The sequence below is a fragment of the Lygodium microphyllum genome, chromosome 19 (assembly GCF_053477565.2).
Source record: "Lygodium microphyllum isolate KBCC chromosome 19, Lygodium_microphyllum_v1.1.10, whole genome shotgun sequence".
Classification (NCBI taxonomy): Eukaryota; Viridiplantae; Streptophyta; class Polypodiopsida; order Schizaeales; family Lygodiaceae; genus Lygodium; species Lygodium microphyllum.
Genome location: NC_141153.1, coordinates 104,192,943 through 104,210,051, shown reverse-complemented (window position 1 = coordinate 104,210,051; position 17,109 = coordinate 104,192,943). Strand labels below are relative to the sequence as shown.

Sequence of the window (17,109 nt, the reverse complement as noted above, 5' to 3'; positions counted from 1 at the left end):
ATTTTCTATTTTTAGAAAATAGAAACAGGTCCACATAAATACAAATAACGATTCAGCATAGGAAAACAAGTTTCAAGACATTTTCTAAAAATAATAAACTGAAGATTTACTCATGCTATAACCTCTATTTTTGTTAAACGGGTTAGGCGCGTACTTTTAAATCCGCGGGTTGTCGTCGCGTCTTTGGAAGCCGTGTCCTCTTTCAGTCCAGTCACGGAAAGTCTAGCTTCCAGTTAGTTGTCTTGACCGCGAGTTCTTTCTATCGCCCTTGCTCTCCTTCCACTTCTTGCGCGCTATTGATTTTAACAATGGAAACTGCCCTTTAGAGGTTTAAAAGAATTAAACTCTTAATTTAGATTTAATTGGCCATTATGAAGAAGGGAGAGTGCCTCTTTCCTTCTCTTCCTCTGGCTTCATATGTTAAGGTATTTATTTGATACTAATGATGTCAAGTTCTCACAGCTACGGAGCTAGAGCTTAATGGTATTTCCATTCAAAAAACCCATCAAGGCCCCATGGAAACTCCTTGTTTCGAATGTGTAAATATGAATATGCCGGTCTTTCCTCAGACTCATGATGCCCCTCTGCAACAAAATTGTAGATTCCTAGAGCAGTGCAGACGACATATCCTGCTATCAACTGTATTTCGAACAGTTCTCATAACAATTGCTGTTGCACAAGCATCCAATCCTGAAGTTGGTTCATCCATAAAAATTATAGATGGATTTGCAACAAGCTCAACAGCGATTGTTAGACGTTTTCTTTGCTTTGTAGAAAGACCACTAATTCCTGGCAGTCCAACTAATATAAATAATTTTTCCACCACGCTTCATTAGTACAAGCTCATCAAAAGACTCAAAAATATCAATACTTGGTTGGCGAATGGTGCAGACGACATATCCTGCTATCATGATCCTTTTCCATTTGATAGTCTCTTGGAGATTTTCGTGAGTGGACTCTGAAGATGAGAAATGGCAGATGGTCAAAGAAGAAGATCCTCCATGCATGGAGCTCCTCCTCGCGAAGATGCCGCTCAGTCGCTGCCTGTGTCAACATGGCCAAGGATACAAGCCAGATCCCTACGATTGAAGATTGGTGAAAGACTCGTGACCTGGAGTATCTATAACCAGCAAGCCAGGAGCTCTCAAAGCTCCATCACTCTTTATATCCTTCGTCCTTTGACGAATATTTCCCATTGGGAAATATGTAGCCCCCTATCAGCCGGGTGATACCGTCTGCCTCATCTTCCTGAACATTTGTTCTACGTATGCAATCCAAGAGCTTAGTCTTGCATGTGCGCCCTCCCTCGCTCTCTCTCTCTCTCTCTCTCTCTCTCTCTCTCTCTCTCACGACGTTGCCCAAAAAATGATGACGCTTCTGCCCCCCTTTTCTTCTCTTTCTTGGCAACCGTCTCCATGTTGCCACTTTTAAATTTTGCTTGCAAGGAAAAATGGGGCATCCACTGTGGTCACCAAGTATTAAAGGCATGGGGCATCATGCCCTCAACAAAACAAATAACCCACGCACACGACTGTCATGCAAAGAACAGAAGAGAGACAATGAATCATAACTGCCATTCCTTCATTCATGCCGATTACAAGAAGTTATGCCTTTTTAAAGAACCATCATCATTGCATCATAAATGACACTTATGTGCACCCTTATACACTCGGCACGCACGAGGGAATAGTTGCGTAGCAATTGAGAAACCACGAATTCCCATGAGAGAGGTCAAATGCCTTATTCATTAGGGTTTACATTGAATTTTGAGACAATAATGAAAATATCTCTTGGCATTGATTCACCAAAAGTGTCTTCTTGAAACTTTGTCCAAGATTATGCTTCTTGTAGGCTCTACGTCTCTAGGTAGTAAATCCGGCCTTCTCTTTTCGTGGTATGCTCCCTTTGGATCACTTTGTCCTTGCAGAAATCATCCTCTTGAATCTACTTCAGAAATACACATTCTAATGTCTATGCCTTGATCTTCATTGATGGTTCAATTTTTATATTGGGACGACATGGAGATAATAACGTTTCTTTAGGCGTAGACGGATACTACAATTGGAGGGTGGAAGGGCAGATGGGGCTATGGGTTGACGCCCCCATTCTTGCTCCCGTAAGAAATACAACGGCCTCCTTTTCTTTTCTTTTCATTTTACTCACTCTAAAATCTTTCAATTAATTAACCTATATTCAAAAGAATATCTCCAACTTGCAAACCTCATGCAATTCTTTAGACTTTCAATTCTTCGCATATTGTTTTCAGTCAAGTAAAGAATCCTCAAACATGGGCAATGATGAAAACCCTCAATGCAAGAGATATTCTGCTACACTAATGATAGGGATACGGACCAAAAGTCCCCTAATACTCTTGGTCTTGACAATTTGACCATCTCATTGAAAAATCCTATGTTGGTTGCGGAAAGGTTCAATCTTTCCAATTACTTGATATTCAACACCTCCCCAAAGGGATCACAATAATCACAAATGATCTAATGATCACCCCTTGATCATCACAACAGTATTACTGTAGACAATAATCACAATCATGATGCTATGTGTTCTTCATAAGTAATTTAATCCTTGGGAGGTAGGAGGTAGCATAACTTGTGAAATCCCCCATCCCTTAGATTAATACTAAGATATCCTATCAGCCTGTCAAGACCTTGCCAAGTTTAAAAATCCCCCAAAAACCCCTAATTTATAACAAGGTCTTATCTTCTCTAAGTGATAATAATCCATACACGAAAATTTTAAACTGTCATAACTGAGATTCACTAAGTAAATCTATCAGATTTTGTCTAAAACTCCACCTTCCTCTCGTACAAGAACTTCCTTGTACCAACATCTCCTGGCTAGATTGCAAGGACACGACCTCCAAAGACAGCAACTATGAACACCGCATCTGCATTAAATTAATGTAAAAATATGGTAATAGTGTATCAAATGTATACAATGTTGTTGAAATTTTTTGCAATGTGTGACATGTTTCTAGGTATTGTCATTTCTCCCCCACTTAATTGTGAAGCGTCCTCGCGAGCATAGCTACAAGATCTGCAAAACCGCACATAGAAGACTAGTAGACACTGAAAAGATATAAAAATACTAATTTGTGTCTGATTATAAATCCAGCAAGACAAATATTTCAATTAAGTTATACTTAAACTTGTACATACTAAGAACCCCCTTACTCACTCTTCCCACTAAAGTGCATAACAGAGGTTCATCCAGTGCATAAACTAGGAAGCTTTCTAGAGCCGTTAAACAACAATAATCTCTCTAGGCAATGAAATGCCACATTACCATCCTACTAGAAATATTGCTTCTGAAATAGCGTCACTAATAAGGTCCATGCCTATCAAAGAACCCAAACAAGGCAATCCAATACTACAATACCAAATAGGACTCCTATGGTTTAACTGCTAACCCTCCATGTTCTATTAGAACAACCAGTCAATGGTCCCTAACTCCAAACTTTTGTGAGGGTTTTTTTTTTTGAAAAGTCAAAAGAGTATATATATTTATTCTCCTTCCCAAAAGGTCCCACCCCAAAGAGATGTAAGGCATCGGACACAGGGCACTCGTTAAGGAAATCCCTACAGCCTACCAGGACCTCAGAGGCGATGGTTATCTTCTTTTGGTTTTTTTTTTCAACCCTGCAGTCTTAGGGTTTTTTTTTTTTGTAAATTTCTTTCTTTTCTTTTTCGTATTCTTTTTAGAAGAATAAATAGATAGACTCTCCCAAACTTAATTTATTATTATTACTTTAATTTTGAGTCTCATGACTTATAAGAATGGCTAGAAGGCTAGGAATTCATCACTAAATTGAACGTTCAAACATTTTAGCTCAACAGCGTCGCGCGAGGAATCTAATCTAGCACATAATATCAGTTACCTTGCCTAGGAAAATGACAAGCAAAGAGACTCACTAGCTCAGCATTTCTCTTCCACACTACTCCTAGTCAAAATTTCGTGGAGAGAATCTTGTTATTCAGCTACCCCACATCACTAAAAAAGCAACAAAAAGTCAAGGGAAAACTCTATTGGATTCCTAATTAGACTTCCATACCATGAAATTCACTATGTCATGCACACACATCACCCCCTTTTTTAAGCACTCCCTGGTGCTAAGTCCCATCCCATGTGAGTGGACTCTCATATAGACTAAATTGTTTATGTATCTTGCAGTGTATTTGTGTTTTAAATGTTTTGTGTTGTGTTCCTTCTGTAATTACTTGGGTTTTGAAATCTCTAAATTATTTCAATCAAGTTATATATATTGTTACTGTCCTTTATTTCAAACGAATATAAATAGATAGATTAGGTATGAAACAACCTGTTAAGTACATTGACGTTGCAGCTCCAAAATAATGCGACAATAAACACGTAGTGGTTCTCAAATATATTAAAAAAAATCATTAAACCTGCACAGAACTCAACCACTAACCACTAAACCATTAATAGGCTAGCTCAATAAATAATGAAACTCCTTTAGAAACTGGCCACATAGTCAAACTCCCTTGTAATAAGCTCCTAGCACTAAAGGAGTACCCCAACCGTGCGTGCAACTAACTACCTAATCATATGAAGACTAACTAAGCTAAAGTGCGCGAAAACCTAAAATGTAAAGGTATCAACAAATCAAAAGTTTTTTTAAAAAAAGATTATTTGTTTTGTTTTTTTTATATTTTTCTTTCTTTTTAAATGTAGAATAAAGTAAAAAACCAAAAGACTCTAAGAAAACAAAAGATCTAAACTAAAATCCTCAAACTCTCTAAGATCTTCGACTGCAAACAATAACCCTAATCCAAAATCATCCACACTATCTAAGTCAAACCTATCAACTAAATCATCAGATATAAGATGCTCATGAATAGCCTCTAACGTAGGTACATCAGATGTCATAGACTTGCTATCAGGTGCGTCGCTAAAAACCTCCATCACATCATGGAGTGGAGCCGCAACTGCATCGTCATAATAGGGCATAGGTGCCATTGGTAAACATCCTAAAGAGTAGCCCTTGGTCCTATCCATATACCAAGATATATAATCCCAACAGGGACAACTAACAGTTACTTGATCATCGGGATATGATGGAGTAAGACGGTAAACAGTAGCTTGATATTGGGAAAATTCGTGTTGCTCTCTACCCACCCTATATTGAGCAACGCCACGCTTAGGCGAGAATACACTATCATAATCATGGCACTGGTATGTATAACCTATCATATCCTGCATGACAGTGGTACCATAACGTTGAAAGTATGTGCGACACTGCCAACACAGGAGCTGCGCACGCACATAAAGATGCCGTTGACACTGCCTACAATCAAATGGTGGATGATACTGCAAACAAAAAATGATCACAAAAGAAGAACCACAACAAGCTTCTCCCCTCAGTGCATACAAAAACCTGTTACACGTCTAAAAATGCAGAATACTATATGGGCCGACATGAGTAGGATCAGAACTGTCAGCATCAAGACGAGGGTAAAGTGCATCCATCCACACGAAAGCCATACCTGCATCCCATTAAAATCCCCCCCAAAAAGAAAAAAAAAGAAATCCAAATGTAGATTAGTCAGGGATTATTTTAACCACTGATCTAACTATACCTAGCTATCCTAAGTCACAAAATGTTTAAGGCGAAGGCCATTAACTCTAAATATCTCATTTTCAGCATTAATATCTTGTACATCTAGAGAACCATTATCGTAAACTTTAATAACCTTAAAAGGTCCTAACCAACGAATTTTGAGCTTTCCAAGAAATTTGTAATATCGACTGTCATAAAGTAAAACTACATCGCCCTCCTTAAACTATCGTACTTTAATGTTCTGATCATGCCATGCTTTACGACGTTTTTGCATGGCTTCTAAGCTTTGTAAAGCTAATAGTCTTTCCTCATCTAACTTCACCAATTGTAAAATCCTTTGCTTCAATGATTCAGCCACACCTAATTGTAACGATAGGGCTACTCGTAAAGTGGGGCACTCTTGTTCAATAGGAAAAATAGCATTAGTTCCATAAACTAAATTGAAAGGTGTATTTTGCACTGCCACCTTATAAATGGTTCTATAGGCCCATAATGCCTCATATAAACGTTCATCCCAATCTCGCCTATGAGAAGCAACCATTTTAGTTAAAATTCCACAAATAATTCTATTAGTTACTTCGACTTGGCCATTATCCCTTGGATAATAAGGCGTTGATTTGCGATGCTTAATTTGATATAATTATGTTAACTCACTAATTAGACCATTCAAGAAATGGGAACCTGTATCACTTACTAATTCCAGTGGGCACCCAAAATGGGTAATGATATTCTCATACATAAACTTAGCCACCTCAATGGATTTATCGGTCTTAAGTGCTTTTGCTTCCACCCACTTGGTAATATAATCAGTACAGACCAAGATATAACGATTAGAACAATATCTAGTAGGTGGATCAATTAGGCCCACAAAATCAATCCCCCACTTCTCAAAAGGTGCTAATGCCAAGATGGGTGTCAAAGGTATAGCAAAACTCTTAGAAGGACGACTAGTCCTTTGACATACATCACATTTTTGACAATAATAATAAGCATCCTTAAATAAAGTAGGCCACCAATACCCAGCTAATAAAACCTTTCTTGCAGTTAATTCACCGGCAAAATGGCCACCACACGGCTCATCATGCAATGCCTTAAGAACCACAGGGACTTCATCTTCCCTTACACATTGCCGATAGATACCTTCCCTTGGAAAAAATCTATAAAGATAGCCCCCTAATAATCCGTAGGAGCGTGCTTGCATTAGAATTTGTCGCTTTCGTCGTTTATCAGCACCAGGTGGATACCGAGTTGTGCTAAGAAAATTTACAATATCAGCATACCATGGAACCTGCGTCTCTATCGTAAAAAGTGATGCATCTGGCAAATCATCCTCCACAACTTCCTCCTTATCTGATGTTAATAATCGAGAAAGATGATCTGCTAGAACATGAGCTCTACTAGGACGAGTAACTATTTGAAAATCAAACTCCTGAAATAATAGCATCCAACGAATTACACGTCCTGAAAGTTCTGCTTTATTAAGCAATTACTTTAATGCTTCATGTTCAACATAAATAGTAAATTTATTTCCTAATAAATAATGACAAAATTTCTCCACCGCAAAAACCATTGATAAGCATTCTTTCTCAGTGGTAGTATAATTTCTTTCTGCATCACTTAGGTTACGGCTTGCGTAATAGATCGGATGATCCACCTTATTGTCATCTGCTTGACATAAAACTGCTCCCACGACATTCATAGATGCATCTACATGAATATGGAATTCCTTCGTCCAATCCGGGGGTGCCAATACCGGTCCTTCTATGAACTTCTGCTTAAGAAATTCAAATGCTTTCTTGCAAGTATCATCCCAATTAAAAGGAGTATCCTTTCGTAGAAAATTTGTTAAAGGTGAGGCCATCTTTGCAAAATCAGAAATGAATAGTCGATAATAATTTAGATGTCCTAGAAAACCTCGAAGTTGTTTAAGAGTTGTTGGTGGAGGGAGTGCAAAAATCTTGGCAATTTTAGTTGGGTCCATAGCAATGCCTTCTTTAGAAACGATATGCCCTAACAATGTTCCTTTTGGAACTCCAAAAACACATTTATCAAGATTTAACGATATACCTACTTCATCACTACGTTCAAATACTTGTGCCAATTGATCAAGCATTTCTTTTGCTGTTCCATAGACACAGAAGTCATCTAGAAAAACTTCCATCCATTGTCGAAGAAAATCTTGATAAGCTGCAATCATAACTCTTTGAAACATTGCGGGTGCATTACATAAACCAAAAGGCATTACTTCATAAGCGAATGTACCCCATTCAGTAGTAAAAGTAGTTTTGGATTGATCTTCACGATGAATTAACACTTGGTTGTAACCACTAAACCCATCCATGAAAGAATGTAGCTCATGGCTTGCAACCTTATCAAGTACTTGATCTGTAAATGGCAAAGGAAAATGATATTTCCTTGTATTACTATTAAGCTTCCTATAATCAATACAAATGTGGATTTTCTTGCTATTCTTCTTGGGTACTACCACAATTGGAGATACCCATTCACTATATGCAACAGGATATATAAATCCCGCATCAAGAAGCTTAGTAATCTCAGCTTTAACCAGTTCTGCATACACAGGATTTGTTCGTCGTTGGCGTTGACAAACGGGTTTTGTGCCTGGTTCTAGATCAATATAATGTTGACAAAGTTTAGCTTTAATACCTTTAAGGTCCGTATAAGACCAAGCAATTTCCCCGACATGTGCTCGTAATGCTATCTTGGAATTTCAATTGAGCTCCTAGATTTAAATATTTCCCTTCTGCCATTCCTATTTTAACTACTTCCACTTCGGGCTCTTCAATAAACAAAGAGGCTATTTTTCGAGGCTTGACCGTAGGTACATCTTTCGATATTTCCATTGATACATCTTCAAGAAAACTATGCCTTGTACTAGATTCTGGTTCTTCTTCCCTCGCATTCACAGAGTGTACCAAGGGTAAAGCCCTATAAGGGACAATAGCTAAATTATCTTGAGTGCCCTCAGTCATTTCTATCATATGGACATCCAAGATGTCAGGAAATAGCTTACCGGTTTGACTCCCTTGTCTTTAACTCAAACTAGGCGAGATGGAATAAAAATCTCCATTATTCTTTATTGTGAACGTGGTATTTATAGAACCTATTATCTGTGAAACCTGCTCTAGATCACATGGAAATTGAGCATGTAATGTTCGACGATAACGCCATAAAATTATCTTTACCGCAGCACAGAGAAGCGGGAAATGGAAAAAAGGAAATAGCAAAAGGCGTAGGACAAAAGGAAGAAAAAGGTGCCTTAACTGGTAACTAGACCCGAGAAAAATTAAAAGCACGGGCACGACCCTCAAGAAGTCTTAGAGTCGCCCAAGGAAAGTAAAAGAGTAAAAAGCACACCATTAAGTGTGAAAGCACTCCCGAATCCTTGTAAAAGAGCGCCAGGCTCACTCCTGTGCAAATTGTATGCATTAGTTGGGAATAGGATAGATTAGAACGGTGGGAAATGAGAAATGGGCCTAGGCTAATGGCCGGCCATGAAAAAAAAGGGGATGACCACCCATGAAAAGTAGGGCATGTATATAAAGTTCAAAAAGTGAATGAGAAGATCATTCTTGTGTGTGGCCAAAGCTTCTTCTTCTTCCTCACTTGTTTCTTGCCTTCTTGCTTGTGCTTGAGAGAGGGATTGAGAGAGTGTGAGGAAGTGAGGGAGTGATTGTGTGAGAGTGAGGGATCTTGGAGAAGAAGCTCTCCATCTTCTCTCTTCATCTTCCCCTCCTCTCTTCTCTTCTCTTGTCTCGCGCGTGGCTATGGAGGATGAAGCTCATGGGAGAGGGATTGAGGTTGCTTGAGCTTGCCTCAAGGATCGTGGAGCTACCGGTGTGCAAGAAAGAGGAGGGTACTCGATCGAGCATCAAGGTAAGCTCACTATACTCGTAAGGTAGGCATTGCACATCGGCTATGCACGAGGTAGCTGTGGCCGCTCGGTTCGAAACACTTGAGCAATAAGTGGTTTCTAGGTCTCGGGGTAGAGCTTGTAGCTCCCCTTCATTTTGGTTCCATTGCCGGGACTGACGGAATCGAGCCTTGAGTGCCTTGCGCATCAAATTGAGCACAGAAGTAGGGTTTGCAGCCCGAACCGGTGCTCGAGATATCTAGGAGATTTAGGAGGTTTTAATCCGAGAAACAAGTAAGTGTTTTGGTTTGTTGGAAGCATTAGTGTAGGACTACCATTCTGCATCTCTGTTTTGCATTTTGGCTGCACTAGATTAAGGTTAGATTAGGTTAAGAAAAGAGAAAACAGAGGTTTTGGCTGCTGCTAGAAATAGGGAAATAGGGGACCAGATTCAAATTTCTGGGTAAAACAGGGAAAAGGGGACTGTCTTTAAGGTTTTGCAGTGCTAGGAAAGGACCTTAAGAGGCTTGGGAGGCCAGGACAAACCTCATTTCATTGGTTAGCCTTGTGAGAGAGAGAGAGAGTTTTTGGTCACCAGGAAGAGGGAGCGCTATCACGATTCTGGGTGCCATCGATTTGTGCTACTCCAGGTGAGTCTGGTGCTTCTTAGTAGTGCCCTAATCAGATTTGGAAAGTCTCTTGTGATTGTGTGTAGCAGGCATCAAGTGGGATCGAAACGCGTCGGAATCGCGCCTGCAGCCAGACGCAGTCGGGACCAAGTCTCAGTGGTCCGATTCCCAGAATCGGACCACCCGAGTCTTGGAGTCAGACCGTCTGATTCCAAGAATCGGACCGTCCGACTACTAGAGTCGAACCAGCCATGTCCGATTCCTTGAATCGGATAGTCCAATCGGACGTGCCATGTGGCACTCGGACCGCCATCATAATCAGACCGTCCGACTGAGGGACTCGGACCACACTGTCCAACTGCTAGACTCAGACCACGCTGTTCGACTGCTGGACTCGGACCACGCTGTTCGACTGCAAGAATCGGACCGTCCGACTACTAGAGTCGGACTAGCCCTGTCCGATTCTAGGAATCAGACCATCCTGCCAAAAGGAAAAATAAGGATCTTTAGTTGACCCTACCACAGACCTGATCCCCAGGACACAACCCTGAACACCCCCAAGATCCAGTTTCACCATTAGAACCTTAGAGACTAATCGAACTTAGAGTAGAATAGAAAACACAGCACAGGCCTTCAGAAAGACCATAGAATAGCCGGGAACCGAGCTTAGAACTCAAATCAGGCTAAGAATGTGGAAAGAAACAGAGTGGAGTTTGCATTAAACGCTTTCTGCATCAGCACTTCACTCTTGTGTTCCACTAAATTTGCACTGCAAGAAAAGAGAAAAGCCTGCTTTCGCACCAAGCACCAGGAAAGCACTAAGCATAACGTGTGAATAAGGATTGCAGTTGCTTTCAAATAACAAGGAACACATCAGGATATCTAATAACATTAAGGAACCCACTAGTAGGAGAGGACCCCAAGACTTAGACAGGTGCCTGAGTGCCTTACTAGTAGGACCTGGAGGAGACACGAAGACACGGAAAGCAACAATATAGAGGATTGGACGCTGCCGAGCTGCTTTGATTTATTGAAAACCTCGTGGAGCTGAAAGGAGAAACAATGTCGGGATCAAGAGGCGAACGAGGAGAGGACCAATTAGACTTAGGAGAATTTCCAACCTCAGTCCAGGAACTGGTCCACAACTACGATCTACTCACTAGGACATGATCCAGGGCAGATTTGTAGAGGAAGTGGTAGCAAACCTGGAAGAAGAGAGAAGAGCAATCAAGAGAGCGCTAGAAGGCATAATTGCCTACAACCATGAGCAAAGGGCTAGAAGGCTATAGCAAGACGTAGATATGTACGAGGCTAGTGCTAGACCTAGCTGGAGCGGCCAAATCTGGACCGAATGTAGAGAGGGAACGGGCAGTAGAGGCTGACATGACACTGAGCGAACTGGTAGCAAAGCGACTCTTGGACAATACGTCCATTGAACAGAGCGCTACTGCCCTAGCCACCGCGCTACTATCGGGATTGGGAGTCACGCAAGGGGCTAAAGGGCAGGTTAGAATCTCCATCGTAGCAAAACAACTAGCTAGATACGAACCTAGCAGTGATCCGTACAGCTTCATGGAGCAGTTCGAGCAAGTATGTGAGGCAAACGGTCTTACTGACCCTGCGTAGCGAGCTCAAGCTTTCGGCCTATGCTTAGGCGATAAGGGGAGGACCTGGTATTCTAGTCTAGATGACGCAGAACGTACGGACTTTGTTCGCCTTAAGGGCCTCTTCATCAATAGGTTTTCGGAGGCAGGGTATTTGGATAACCTTATCGTTAGGTTGATGAACATCAATCAAAGGGAGAAGGAAGATGTTAGGGATTACATCACTCAGGTGTGTAGCCTCTACAAGAGAATCCCTGCCAATGAGCGACCTATCGAGAGGGCAGTGTCTACAGTGTTCATGAACGTGATTTGGAGTGAGGAGCTCTACAAGGCTTTGGCCAGTAACTCCACCTTGCAACGAGACATGCTAGCTAGAGTTTTAGAGGAGGCAATACACGTAGATGATCAACTCAGGGAACATAGAATGAGGACTACCAACCGAGAGAGTGCAAGCCAGAGGGACCCTGAGAGATCAACTACTTCGGGGGAAAAAGCAACTGCTAGTGTGCAGGATAAGGGAAAGAGTGTAGACCACGACCAGGGGATGGCAGAAATGAGAATGGAGATTGCACGGTTGCAAGAGCTAGTAAGGAAGCCTATGAGATCGCATGAATAATGTATATACTGCGGCGGCAATCACCTCCCAGCTGAGTGCCAAGATCCTAGATCTCGGCCGTGCTCAAATTGCGGTAGATTCGGGCATGATGTAGTGCATTGCAGAATGCCGAGGAGATTCCCATACGCGCATCAGTACAACCCTCCATACTTAGGTAATAGGCCACCCAATTTCTTTGGGAGGGGAGCCCAGTTAGCTCTCCCAGCACCGACTAACAAAGCTAACAAGGACAAAGCGGATCTTCGATGCACAGAGTGTGGAATCACACATCTGTTTCCTGACTGTCCTAGGCGGAAGCCATCAACCAGCTCTGCCAACATGCCATCGGTGCCTTTGGGGCTTTTTGGAGTGGAAACCTTTGACAGTGAGGATACACCCATCCCACTACATGTTATGATGCGAGCTCAAACAAAACAGGTAGGCATCTCTTTGCCAGGGCCAAGTAATCTTGACGCAACCTCAATAGGAAAGAAAATCCAGAGGAGACAGAAAAAGAGAACCGATACAAGGGTAACTCTTAAAGCCGAGGAAGCGACTACGTTAGTAACGGGAAAGAGGGTCACAGACGCAGAGGCGGAGACCTCAGCTCCTAAGACAGCCGAGATAGGGAGTGCCAAGGTAGGGGAATATCCCCATCCCAAACGGCAGCTTGAGGCTATAGCTAAGGTCAAGGAGTGGGTCAAGGACGCCCAAAAGCACCTCAAGGATGCTGAACCCATTAGAAGATCCTATTGACGATTTCTCCAGCGTGAGCACACCGGTCTCACCTTCAAAACCACAAGCTGCGAGCATACCTGCACCACTGGGGGCAACTTAGCAGCAAGGCCAAGGGGAAACTTGCCAGGGCAGACAGAATGCATGGCCTAGAAATGCTAGCCTCAGGGGAAGACAAGAGCCCAGTAGCCTCCTCACAACCTTGTTGTCTACTCCAGTAACTCTAAGCTTGGAAGACCTGCTTAGGCAGAATCATTCCTTATGGCAGGAGTTAAAAGACTTGATGGAGGGACACACAAGACTTGCGGGTGCTGATCCGCAAGATCATGATGCAGTTACACAGATCCCAAGTCTAACTCTACACTCAACTCCTAAGTCTTTGCACATCAATGCTTTTTGGGAAGGCACTGAAATGCATGCAGTTTTACCCATCCTAGCCTTAGGAGATATGACGCGAAAAGGAATTGTAGACACATGCACAGGTGTTAGTGTACTAAGCCATGCAGTCTTAGAGGCATGGGGAAACCCTCCTGTTAGAGACTGCCAGGTTTAACGTCACGTTAGCAAATGGAATGAAGGTAAGACCATTCGGGGTCTTAAAGAATTGGCCAGTAAAGATTGCCGATGTGCAATTTTCCGTAAACTTGATTGTCATGAAGGGAGTGGATTATGACATACTATTAGGCTGACCTTGGATGAGGAATGCACGTGTCATTGAGGACTGGAGCAATGGTTTGATTTTCCTAGGGAACAGAACTAGTGCAGTAAGGGTGGAGATGGACACTTGGAAGACGACCCCTGTTGACCTAGATGCCATCTCAGCTATGCTGAAAGGTGATACTCAAACAGCCAAACCCTATGGATCACTCACTAAATATATTCCTTGCCCTGAGGATGAGAGGGATTGGATGCATGTTTTGGCAACCATTGACCTACCATTCTCGGATGAGGAAGAACTATATCGGCAGGCTGCTAAAGCTGCAACCATGCCAATTGAGGAGCCAATTGTGCCACTCTGCATGATGGCAGGAAGCTCACTCAACCCAGGCAAACCAGCCTCGTTCCATATCCCCAACAACAAACTAGAGCTTCAGGAAATCGTAGAGTATCTGACCAATAAACTGGAAGGTAACTTGGCTGCTAACTTAAAACCTCTACGTGATCTATTAGCTAATCCAGAATGGAAATGGACCAAGGTCCACAACTTGAATTTGTTATATAATTGGGCTTTAGTTATTGATGACAAGGAGCCTGGAGAGGAAAGCTTAGGTGATGATGAGTAGTCAGAAGGACAGGACTCTGATGACGAGGAGTATGAGGACTGTCGCTCTACGGGAGAGGAGAGTGAAGAAGAGATAGATACAATAGAGTACAACACGGAAGGAAAAGCTATAGAACAAATCAGGGCAGACTCGAGGCCTAGGAGAGGAAGGACCAGTCAGAATGAAAAAGGAGTCATGCGAATGGAGTGTGACAGATCCTGGCTAGAACACATGGGAGCCGTGGATTACGAGCAAGCTGGAGTGGCACGACCATGGGTAATCCCAGTGCTCAAGACGGATGCACCTACTGAACTACGACCCCTTGGGGAAACACCTTCCTCAAGTGAGGGATGCGAGTTTAACTTAGAGTCGAAAGTCAGCACTGAGAGTGATCCCGAGATACCACAACCTTCTAAAGTCAAACGCACCAAGGGAGACTTGCCAGGCGCAGGAGGCTAAAGGAGGAGGCTAAGAAGCAAGCAAAGGACTCAGAAGTAGAAAGGCAAAAGAAACCGCAGGATCTATCCAAACGATTTACAAAATTTAAAAAGGGTGATAGAGTGGTGATTCTACTAGGTGCGAAAAGACAAGGCCAAACTAGTGAACCGATCGAGGGACCCGCCAAAGTCAAGGAAGTTAACTTGGCTGGGGAAGATGAAAAGCCAAGGCCTATATTCATTGCAAATGACTTGACGGAGGATGAAGAGACCAAACTTGTTGCACTCTTGCAAGAGTACATTGATGTATTTGCCTGGACATTGGATGAACTTAAGGGAGTTGACCCTAGGGTACATTGATGTATTTGCCTGGACATTGACGTATTTGTCTGGACATTGGATGAACTTAAGGGAGTTGACCCTAGGGTTGTGACTCATAATATCCCAATGGTCCCTGATGCAGTGCCAACGAAGCAACGACCTTACCCCATGAATCCCAAACACGCCCATGCAGTAAAAGAGGAGATTGATAAACTCATGAGGGCAGGATTCATATATGAGATCGAGCACACGGACTGGGTATCACCTATCGTGATTGTCATGAAGAAAAATGGCAAAATCCGAGTGTGCGTGAACTACAAGAAAGTGAATGCCGCTACAAACAGGGATAACTATCCTTTACCTTACACTGAGCACATGCTTGAGAGGATAGCAGGTAAAGAAGCCTACAGTTTTTTGGATGGTTTCTCAAGCTATAATCAAGTGCAAGTGCACCCCGACGACAGGCACAAGATTGCCTTTGCCACGGAATGGGGTGTATTCGCCTACATTGTCATGCCTTTTGGGCTGATGAACGCACCTGCGACTTTTCAACTCCTAATGTGCACTATCTTTAAGGACATGCTTAGGCGCGAACTGGAAGTGTTTGTAGACAACTTATGCGTACACTCTAGTTGGGCCAAACACTTAGAGAAAGTGAGAGCTGTCTTTGAAAGGTGTAGGTTGTACCACCTCTTGTTGAACCCCTTAAAGTGCCAGTTCTGGGTGAAACACGGATGCATCTTAGGGCATGTAGTGTTAAGGAACGGATTGCCACTGACTTTTCTAAAGTCAGAGTCATTGTTGACTTACTGCCACCCGATAACTACAAGGGAGTTCAGTGCTTCTTAGGACACACTGGATATTATCGACGCTTTCTACTAAATTACGCACTAATTGCTAGACCGTTGTACAAGCTGTTGATAGTGTTCGAGTGGACTGAGGAATGCTAGCGCGCATATGAGGAGTTGAAAAAGGCTCTTACTACTGCACCAATCTTATGAGCCCCAGACTGGAACATAACGTTTCATGTACACATAGACGCCTCTAAGTTCGCTATTGGAGCTGTGCTATGCTAGCCTGGTGAACATAACTTAGATTACCCAGTGAGTTTTGCCAGCAGGCAGCTCACAGAGACCGAGATGAACTATTCCACGACAGAAAGGGAGGGGTTGGCCATGGTATTTGCACTAAAGAAATTTAGGCATTACCTGTTGGCCACTCCCTTTGTCTTCTTTGTTGACCATCAAGCCTTGCTATATCTTGTGAACAAGCCTTGCGCTACGGGATGCATAGCTAGATGGTTACTCCTTCTACTGGAGTTTGACTTCTCTGTGGTTGTACGCAAAGGAAAGCAGCATTACATGGCTGACCACATGTCCCGAATACTCACAGGAGAAGCCACTGGACAAGGCATACCTGACGATTTACCGGATGCTCATCTCTTTAACCTGTCTAGCGAGAGAGAATTGTTTAAAGCTGATCTGACGCCGTACTGGGCCGATGACATAGTGCAAGTGCTAGAGAGCGGACTACCTGAGAGACCCATTGAGAAGGCCAGGCTGAGAAGAATTATCCTGAAAATTCACCCATACCAACTGATAGCCGACCAACTCTACAGGTTGGGACAAGACGGTTTATTGTGCAGATGCGTATGTGAGCACGAGATGCACGATGCATTGAAAGAAGCACATGGCGAATCGTTGGAGGACACTTTAGCAGGGACACAACAGCCCGAAAGGTGCTACAATCCCAACTATGGCGGCCCACCCTTTTCCGCGATGCAGCTAAATTCGTAAAGCACTGCGATGAGTGCCAAAGGACCAAAGTGCCTGTGTGGAAAGACAAGATGGAGTTGACCCCTGTCATAGCCCGACAACCCTTTGAAAAATGGGACATCGATTTTGTTGGACCTATCAGTCTTGCGGCACAATATTCCCAAGCTCGCTACATCATAGTGACAACCGATTATCTAACAAGTGGGTAGAGGCACGAGCCACGAGGAAGAATGATGCTAGAACCACTGCAAAGTTCTTGTGGGAGCAGGTCATTTCACAGT

At 42.7% G+C, this 17,109-nt stretch overlaps 1 protein-coding gene across 1 annotated transcript; it reads right to left on the bottom strand.

Moving 5' to 3' along the window:
• Nucleotides 1-278: 278 nt before the first annotated feature.
• LOC148020233 (cytochrome c oxidase subunit 6a, mitochondrial-like) lies at nucleotides 279-1,007 on the bottom strand. Its single transcript, XM_087699663.1, has 2 exons — nucleotides 840-1,007; nucleotides 279-639 (listed from the first exon to the last, which is right to left on the bottom strand). Exons 1-2 carry the CDS (start codon nucleotides 1,005-1,007, stop codon nucleotides 478-480), a joined length of 330 nt encoding a protein of 109 aa, XP_087555789.1. The 3' UTR covers nucleotides 279-477.
• Nucleotides 1,008-17,109: the final 16,102 nt, after the last annotated feature.

Excerpts from the sequence above, each read along its gene's own strand:
- LOC148020233 (XM_087699663.1), bottom strand. The coding sequence starts at position 1,007 with ATGCATGGAGGATCTTCTTCTTTGACCATCTGCCATTTCTCATCTTCA. Across the intron at positions 640-839 it reads TTGAGTCTTTTGATGAGCTT|TTGATAGCAGGATATGTCGT; the intron begins GTACTAATGAAG and ends TTCGAAATACAG.